This window comes from Primulina huaijiensis, chromosome 5 (assembly GCF_012295235.1).
Source record: "Primulina huaijiensis isolate GDHJ02 chromosome 5, ASM1229523v2, whole genome shotgun sequence".
In the NCBI taxonomy this organism is placed as follows: Eukaryota; Viridiplantae; Streptophyta; class Magnoliopsida; order Lamiales; family Gesneriaceae; genus Primulina; species Primulina huaijiensis.
In genome coordinates, this window is record NC_133310.1 from 15,234,030 (window position 1) to 15,244,289 (window position 10,260).

The 10,260-nt window shown below is 36.9% G+C and overlaps 1 protein-coding gene across 1 annotated transcript; it reads right to left on the reverse strand.

Moving 5' to 3' along the window:
* Positions 1–1,634: 1,634 nt before the first annotated feature.
* On the reverse strand, positions 1,635–4,310 carry LOC140977668 (uncharacterized). The gene is made up of 2 exons (XM_073442411.1): positions 3,760–4,310; positions 1,635–1,995 (listed from the first exon to the last, which is right to left on the reverse strand). The coding sequence occupies exons 1-2, from the start codon at positions 4,308–4,310 to the stop codon at positions 1,635–1,637; spliced, it is 912 nt and encodes a 303-aa protein (XP_073298512.1).
* Between the last annotated feature and the right edge of the window lie 5,950 nt (positions 4,311–10,260).

The following is a 10,260-nucleotide window of genomic DNA, read 5'->3' on the forward strand; positions in this document are numbered from 1 at the left end:
ACTGATTTTTCATTTAATAGTCTTTTGAAGAGCTTAATCAGTTGTACAACAGTTTGGAATTTGGATTTGAGAAAAATACCAAGTAAATCTTGAATAGTCATCCATGACTACCAAGGTGTATTTCATTCCCCTTAAGCTCATGACTAGTATAGGACCAAAAAGATCCATATGTAGCAGTTCTAAGCATCAGAAAGATGATTTACAACCCTTGTTTTTAAATGAAGATCTTACTTGCTTACCAAACTGACATGCGGAACAAATTTTATCTTTTGGAAAATCTATTTTGGGCAAACCAGTTACATGATCATGGTTACTCAGATACGCAATAGACTTAAAGTTTAGGTGGTTCAACCTCTTATGCCACAACCAATTTTTAGAAGATTAGGAAGCTATAAAGCTAACTGGCGCATAATGTTTTTCGGTCCAACTGATTTTGTAGGTGTTCTCACAACGATTGCCAGTTAGGATAACCTCATCAGTTGAGTCTCTCACTGAACAAGTATGTCTGTCGAGCTGAACTGAGAATTTATTGTCGCATAACTGACTGATACTAATCAAATTATACTTCAAATTCTCAACTAGTAAAACATCATTAATTGTAAAGTTACTATGGATAAGCTTACCCTTACCCACAGTTTTACCTTTGGATTTGTCTCCAAAACTGATGCTTGGACCCGTGTATTTGATCAGTTGGGATAACAAATTTGCATCCCCTGTCATATGACGAGAACATCCACTGTCCAGATACCAGATTGATTCTTTGATTGTACCTGCCACCTGCAATCACACACAATAAATGACTTTGGTACCTACATCTATTTGGGTCCTAAACTGATTAGTCCTTTAGGAACCCAGACTTGGATCAGTCTAACTGACTTCCCAGTTGCTGTGTTTCAAATGGTGTTTCTTGGCTTGTGTGTGTTTGGTGTGTAGTGGGTAGATGAAGCAATATGAGCTTTAGCTTTGTTAAACTGGTTGTTCACCCGATATATTTTCTGAACGGGCTTACTGTTATAGTAATTGGAGTAGCCATTAGAGTAGTTCAGCTTTTTTTTTTTGAACCTTTTTTATGACTAACTTTGTGGGTCAGTTGAAATTTTTGGGCTATAAGCATTACCATACCTTCTAGCCTTGTTCTTATTTTCAATAGGCTGTACAACTGGTTTACTTGGCTCAGGTTGTTCTTGTACCACAGCTGATTTTACAAAGTGAATGTATTTCTCTTTGCTCATGTTCAGTTTTTGCTGAGAATCACTTGTGGAAGTTTCATCTTGGTTGCTGAACCCTAAACCAGTCTTATCAGTAACCGATTGTTGCTTATCTTCTATTTCAGCTAATGCAACAGATGATTTATTCCATGCTTTAATAAGGTCAGTTTGCTTTGAATTCTCAAGCAATAACTGCTGAATCATTGATTGATTCTTGCTTTTTTCAGCATTGAGCTCAGCAATCTCCCATTTAAAATTCAACAAATCAACTGATTTAACAGTTTTAGTTTTATCGTCTTTGGGATCTGTTTTCTTTGCTCTGGCCTACTCAAAAGATAAGGCAAGCTTATGATACTCATTAACCATATCATGAAATGTAGAAATTAGTTCAACTCGTGTGAAATCAGTTGAGCTAAAGTCGAATTCCTATTGACTGGTTGACTCCAGTTTTGTGTCATCCACCATTAGACATTTGACCTCTTCATCATCATCACTAGAGCAGCTCATGCTCTCAGGATCTGAATCATCACTGTCTGATTCTGCCCATTTTGACTTTCTTTCCTCAGCTAGAAGCACCTCATGCTTCTTTTTGTAAGATTTCTTGTCATATTTAGATCTTCTCTTGTGCTCATAGGGTTTCTTTCCCTTTTCAGTTGAGCCTAGCTTGTCCTTCTTATGCTTGGGACAGTCACCAATGAAATGACCAGTTTTGCCACAGCTGTAGCAAGCATTCGGTTCTTCTTTGGAGTGATTTTTCTGATATTGTCTTTGGAAATTTCCTTGACTTCTACTCACAAATCTTCCAAACTTTTTGACAAATAATGTGTAATGCCCGAGATTTTGATTCCATTAATCTGAGATTATTGATTTTTGAATTAACATGATTATAGATGGATCATTCCGAGACTAGATTGGGCAAAGTATAGGATTATGCTATTTGTTGGACAGAACTATTGGCACCCGAGCGGTAGAAAATGACCGCCCGAGCGCCAGTGTGTAACAAGTTAAGGCTCGGACAGAACTCTCCGCGCCCGAGCGCCGCCTGATTTGTATGAAAATGAGACACGTAGCTTAGACATGCAACTTGAGATATATAACGTTGCCACTTATTCAATTCCCCTCAGCAACAGAAACGAGAAGAGCTCCTGGGAAACTACGAGAATTCCTTACGCCTTTTATCGTGTAAATTTGTGATTTACGAAAGATCCGCCCGTCTGATTTTCAATCCGACTTCAGTACTGTGTTCCTATCGACGCAGGCTTCATACGGACGTAAGTTTTTTTAAGTTTTGATATGATCTGAAATTATGGTATGGTCAGATTCAGATATGATTCATATATGGTGTTCTTGACGTAGTAGACATCGTATAATCGAAATCGGATTGAAGAACAGATACCGTATAGAATTGTTACGATTTTTCAGATGCTGAATTGAGATTATGTAGATTTCTGCGATAATAGATTGTATTGGCTATTGATTATGGCTTGTTGTTGATATCTATTGTTGTCTGAGTTGACGGGGATATCAAGACTATACCGTTATGCCGTCGAATTGTATTAAGATTGAATAATGAGTTGTACAAGATTTGCTTTGAGTTGTGTCTTGATAGATTATATCTATACATTGCCATTTCAGAGTTGATATTATCAGATTCAACATCGAGACTCCGACTACAACAAATACTGTACAACAAAAGGTATAATTCATGTTGATTCGGGAAGATATAACTCGAATTAGATCTGATTTGAGTTTCCCAAAATCACATACTAGATTGTTACCTTTTTATATGTTGATGCTTTGTTTATAGATTTATATTCAAGCATTTAAGATAGGAGAGTCATTGGCAGACTTGCCAAGCTAGACGTTTGGTGATATCGACGCATAGGAGCAGAATTGACTCCGAATGTAGACATTCGATACAGACATGACCGAAGTCTAGGAATAAGACGTACAGTCACCCCGATTGGGAGGGTAGGTGGCAGACTGTGACGTCTTATTCACACCGGGATCCCTAGAGTTAGAATCGAGTCGAGTCAAGATATGATTTCGATTTCATTTGCATGCTGATATTGACTTGGTTGCATAGATTATGGAACCTAGTGCCATTGATTCTATTCATGAGAGTATGCTTCATGATTTATATTGTGTATATGCATGTGTACCATGTTTTATACTGGGATTTGTTCTCACCGGAGTATCCGGCTGTGGTTATGTCTGTATGTGTGCATGATCACAGGTGGGACAGGATCAGGGTCGAGACAAAGATGAGAGATCGAGATAGCATGGAGATTACGGGCATAGTAGAAGATCACTAGTGGTTTCTTACTAGACATGTACTGAATTTTTAAACACCAGTATGTTAATTGTAGACGAACATGTGAATGTTAATTGTAGTTGAATAAGATGACAGGAATTTTATATATAATGTTCTGTGCTTATTTATATACATTTGAATAAATGTTAAAAGCAAAATTTTGACCCACATTTTCTAACAGAGATCCAATTAATCCCAAAGATAATCGAGTTAGAGCCCGGGTCCCCACATAATGACATAGCGTCATTACTTAACTGATCAACAGATATTTCCACTGAACCAATTGGTTCCAATTTTACAGCAGTTAGGGCAGTTGTGGCAGCTGGTGTAGATGGTTCCCCTTCTCTGATTTGCATCTCAAACTCATATGCTTTTAAATCTGCAAATAAATCATGAAATTCGACCTTGTTCAGGTCCTTTGATTCTCGTATCGCCATGGTCTTAACGTCCCGTTCCTTGGAAAGACCTCTGACTACTTTCAGTGATATTTCTTTGTTTGAATACACCTTTCCAAGTGTATTCAGTTCGTTGATTATTCCACTGATTCTTTCATCATAATCATGCATAGATTCCCCAATCTTCATCTTGGTATTGTCGAATTTTTGGATGGCAACTGATAGTTTATTCTCCTTAGTTTGCTCATTGTCCTCGCATAACTGAATCAGTTTTTCCCAGATTTCCTTCGCAGTTCTGCACATTTTTATCTTGCTGGAAGTGACTTTATCCAGCGTTTTGTATAGAATGTCTTTAGCCACGTTGTCTAAGTTGGATTTTCTCTTGTCTTCCATTGTCCATTCATCTTGGGGTTTTTCAATGCGATGTGGTGCCCCTCAGTGATCACAACAGCAGTGTTTGACTTCAATATTTTCATGGGTCCTTCTGTAATAACATACCATATATCGTCGTCTTGTGCAGCTAGATGAGCCTGCATTTTGATTTTACAATAATCGAAATCCTCTCTGGAGAACATTGAAATTTTATTGAATGAAAACATAGTAAACAGTTTGTATAGAAATATTCAGAGATAAGATTCAACCGCTCTGATACAACTTGATAGGATCGGTTATGGGGTAAAAGAGTGTTTAGAAAGGAGGTTTGAATAATAACTCACGATTTTCACAACCTTTTTGAATATTGATGAGTCATTTTAGTGATAAACTGAAACTCGAGAATCTTATTAGTCAATATCAATCAGTTAGGAATAATAGTGCGGAAATAAACTGACTGATAGATATAATAAAAATGAAATAAGAACACACATGATTTTACGGATGTTCGGAGATTTCAAGCACTCCTACGTCACCCCTTTTATCTCAAGGATAGTATTTTCACTAAAAGACTTTGACCGATACAAACAATTGTACAGACCCACTTCAGTCTTGGACATAGCAATGCCAAACGGAAACTCTTATTTACAAAACGATTTACAGTACTCAACTGAACTGAAATAATTTAGCATGACTGATTACAACAATATTTGTTTGTGCTTGTAAGCTCGAATTATAGCCTTTAAATGCTATGAATGTATACAATAAGCGTGAGATTTTGAATGAACAGAAGGCTTGGAAATATTTCAGCAGAGTAATAGCTTGGTTAATAAAATAGGGTTTGGTGTCTCTTTTCAGCCGCTCTTCTATGCTATTTATAGGCTTTACCTCCAACGGTAATATTGAATGCGATTTGAATCTTTCTATCCATTTTTGTCACGTCAACATTCTTCTGACAGTTGTACACTGTAGCATTTCTGAATTGCGGCGTTCCTGCTGTTCTTTTTACAATCTGTCGGTGGTTGAGCTACGTCCTTTTAACTGATGACTTGTACAGCTGAAAGATCAGCTGATAGACTATAGTTGATAAGCTCACAACTGATGTAGCAATTGATCAGTTTACAACTGATCAGTCAGTTGTCTGCGTAGTTCAGTCAGTTGGTTTAGTTGCCTTTGATTATCTGCTCATTAATCTTCAGTTATGGGCAACTGATAATTTGCGTATATTAGATCAGTTACTATCAGTCTTCTTGATCAGTTAGTTCATCTATTAAATGCTCAGTTTGCCAAACTTCCGAAATTCAGTTTCCAACAGTTATGGTAAAAAGTGAACTGATGACGCCTCGAACTGATCAAATCAGTTTGAAAACAACAGTTAATCAGTTAAGTACACAAGATATGTTTATGGATGTTCGGAGACTTCAAATACTCCTACGTCACCCCTTTTACCATCTCGGGTAGTATCCACTAGAAGATTTTGATTTATACAACACCTTGTACAAACCCACTCAGCTTGGGACTTACACTACTGCCTAATCTGAACTCCTAGCCTAGACTAAAAGCAGTACCTTTTAGCCAATACTTCTTTAACTTCTGTGTGTCAAAGACTACATACACAAGTTTAGTATCTTTGTGCAAGACTGTATTTGAGAGGTGGTGTGTGTGGGTGTATGTGAGAACTGAACAAAGAATACACCGAGAAGGTGTTCTCACACACTGAGGGAAATGAGCTTCTAAACTAAGCTGATAATACTTGAGTATTCCCTCCGAGCTGATTGCTTCTTGAAAGCTGATAAGCAAATAAGCGTGCACTTTTATTCCCACACTCTTTCGTATATGTTTCGCTGATGGTCTTGGTCTGTATTTATAGCAACAAGATGACCGTACACCAAGACTCATCACATGTGATCGTTGCAGCTTTGAATACGTTCATTGGACTTTGTGTCTTGACTTTTCCGACAGCTCTTCTGGAACATTTTTCTTTAAGCTTTGCTGCAACGTCCGTTATTGTCCTTTGACTGGACATTTGTTTTTATACCGTTGTGCACAGCTGGATTCCATTGAGTAAGCTTGTCGTGTTCTTCAAAATGATTGATTCCTAACTGATCCTCTGAACTGGTCAGTTGAGCTGGTCTTGAACTGCTGCGGTGAAATCAGTTGGCTCGTCAGCTGAACTAATTTCACTGATTCAGTTGAACTGGTCAGTTGGGTTGTTCATCAGTTGAACACTTCATTGGCTGGCCGGGATTTTGAAGGTTTTCTGTTGAGTCACTTATCAACCGATCAATAAGTTGAACTGTTCTAGATACAACAACTGGACTGGTTTAGTTGATCGGTCAGTCGGAGCTTTCAGTTTGCTTCTCGATAGCTTCAGTTTTGATTGATTAACTTATCAGTTTGAATCCTGATCAGTTCCAATTTTCCTGCGCACTACGATAGATCATTAGAAACAAAATAACAAGTTTTGCTAACATCAAAATCAAGATTGCGTACATGAAATGTTCCAACAATCTCTCTTTTTTTGATGATCACAAAACTTGAGCAATAAAAAATATATTTTCAATTCGAGGGATAGTACATTTAAACATCGTTAAAAGCTTCCCTCAAGAACTGAATTAGAAAGGGTTTTTATTTAAAAAAATGAGGAAAGAAAAGAAAAAATCTCCCTCAAAAACTGAGTTGAAAACCTCCTTTAAAACAACATTTTATATGCTTAAAGTATATTGACAGATTTTAATCTTTCAAGTAGTGTAGGCAAGAAGTTTGGATATATCCATTTAGTCACACTGAAACTCAACTAGATAAACATGATGTTTATTTAATCAAATAAATTTTCTTGTATTTTACATTTAAGTACATCATCAGTTTGTAAGGAAAATTGCTACTACAATAGCATTTTAAATAACATCAGTTATCAGTTAGTTTTGTGTATGACAAAACTGGATATGCCAACAACTGGTTGCCTTCACCACTTGAAATGCTGCACTGATCGTGAGTTTCTTGCCAGAGAAACAACTAATTTGCCTTGAACTTGATCTCTCTGCTGGCTAACCGGTCGAGCTGACTCAACTTAACTCAAATGATGCTGAACCGCATTGATCTGATATATCAATGAAGCGCTGGTATACTGCTGATAATTAAGCTCCACTTTAATCATCCAACATCCTAGCATGGCTAAGCTTCGTTTGTTTATCAGCTAAACAGGTAGGCTTGCAACTGTAATCTTGTTTACTGAGCAATTTAGCTGTGCATCTTGACAGGTAAAGCTCAGAACCCAACAGGCTGATTAAAACCCCAAAGCTCAGAGTCTAGAGAAGTGGCGACAATGTTAGTTGCAGAGCCAATCCTCTCAACCCTTCTCAATGAGTGATATATAAATATTTTCAAATAGTTTTGAAAATAGTGTAAAGTAATTTTAAATATCATTTAAAACTATTTTAAAGTAAAATAGTTTAAAATACAGTTTTCTTCAAATGTTCTTCTTAGAACAACTAGCTTTGATACCAATTGAAAGATCGTGTGTTGAGCACCTTTGAGATGCTTCGAACACTATATTCTCCAATGAGCTACAATAGCTCGTGTTCTAAGAATGTTAATGTTAGAGTAGGTGCACGTCGAGCCAAGTGTTGGCCTAGGGTTCATGTTGAAACTCTATCTATAAACAATATTTGTTTTAATTATATTTGAAATTATTATTTTGGCACAACTTTGTCTGTATACCCATGCTAGTTGAATAGATAAAGTCCTTGAATATACAAATAGTAGAAAAAATATGAGATGCTCATATGATGAGTATCATGAAACTCATATTTGTAATACTGTCTATTCTAAACAGTTCGTAGTCGATTCAGCCGTCGCAAAGAAGAATAAAGGCCGCTTGAGTTTGAGACTAGTATCTGGGATGTGAGTACCATGTTTCATTGGTACGGGACATTGTGATGTCCGAGCATGCAAATAGGTGCTCTTTATAGAGTGCACTGAACAACCCTCCATAAAAGACTTTCCAAGTGGTTCTCACTTATAGAGTGGAAATGTCCTAATTTATGGTTGTACACCATTAGTCCTTATGACCCGGGACAACATTGAGACTATATGCTAGTTGTAAGGCCTGAGATTTTATCACTGTAATTAGACATGAATTAATTGACAGAATTGCGATTAATGAAGATTTCAGAAGCTAAAGTGCAATAAATGAAATTGCGTGGAAATTCATGTGGTGGACAGAACTTGTGGCGCATATGCGCTGAGGAATGGCGTGCATATGCGCGGAGCAGCAGTCACGAGATAGAACATCTCGCGCATATGCGCGAGACAGGACGCGCATATGCGCGAGAGGGTGAATGCCAGAAGTGTCGAGTCCAGAGAATGTCGCGCACGTGCGTAGAAGAGGGGCGCACATATGCGCGAGCAGTTGATCTTGTTATATGCCAAGACAGTAGGTCTCGCGCATATGCGCGAAGAGAAGGCACGCATATGCTCGAGTTGGTGAATTCAGAAACGCCGGACAGAAAGTCAGGCGCATATGCGCGGGCCTTGGGCGCGCATATGCGCGCGACGTGCAGATTGAAGAATTGAGCCACATGTCTTCACCATGCATTGGGATATATATAATGTTCATCTTTCCTTCATTTCCTTTAGCAAGAACCGAGAAGTCCCCTTAAAATTTTCTAGTTTTCTCCGTTGCTTAGATTGTTGACTGTTCAAGATCTGGTTATCAGAATTTCGATCCGAACACATTTCTGTAATCCTCTCGTCAAGAGCTACACAAGGATGTAAGTTTTATTATGTTTAACCTTGATTCGAAAATATGGTGTTAAAGAAATTGTGATTTGATTTTATTATGTGTTCTCGAGATATTAGACATCGTAGAATTGAAACCGGATCGAAGAACGGACACTGTATGAAATTGTTATTAATTTCATATTATGTTGATTTGGAAAATTCAGATTATTGAGATGTTGGATTGTATTGGCTATTGGCTATGAAATGTAATTGATATCTCTTGTTGTTTGAGTTGACGGGGATATCGATATTGTGCAGTTATGCCGTTGAAAGTTAACTAGATTGAGTAATGATCAAGATGTGATTGAAGTTGTATATTGATATGGTACTTCTCAAATGTCAATTCCAGATTTGATATTGACAGCTTCGAATTCAAGACTTCGACTTTGTCTGACCGACAAAAGAAAGGTATACATCAATGTTAACCCGGGAATGATAACTCGAGTAAGAGATAACTTGAGTTTCCCAAAACCACATAATTATTTTCTATTGTTTTAATACATTTGTATTTCTTTGACTGTATATGCTTATTCTATTGATTTATGGAAAAGCAGAGAACAGAAGATAGAGATTGAGAAAGAGTCTTTGGCAGAGGTGCCAAGACACTGGACATTTGGTTTATATCGATGTGCTTAGGAGTAGACCGACTCCTAGTGTAGAGATTCGATATAATGTACCAATTTCCGAGAACCGGGATCCCTAGACTAGATAAGAGTCGAGTCAGAGATTAAGAGTCTAAGAATTTGATTTACAAATTTGTATCAATTTATGTTTCGTAGATTACGTTACATGTTTCATAAATGTGTTCCGCTTTCGTATATATTTATATGAAATGCATGTATACGTTGTTTATACTGGGATATATTTCTCACCGGAGTTATCCGGCAGTTGTTGTGTAGAACCCGTAAATTAGACTACGTATAAGCCATGCATAATTCCTAGTATTTAAATTAAAATGATTTTTATCGCATGAGTATTAAATTCTTTTCTTTAAATTTATTTATTTTATGCTGTAGTTTAATTATTAGCTTTTCAGTTAAATAAGTGAGGCCGGACCGGAGTTGGAGTAAAGAGATAAAATTTAATATTAAGAAAAAATTCCAAAAATTTATTTAAGATAAATAATAAGTTAAATTAATGTGAAAGAAGGTTTAAAGAATTATTTAAGTAAATTAAACATTTAGCCATG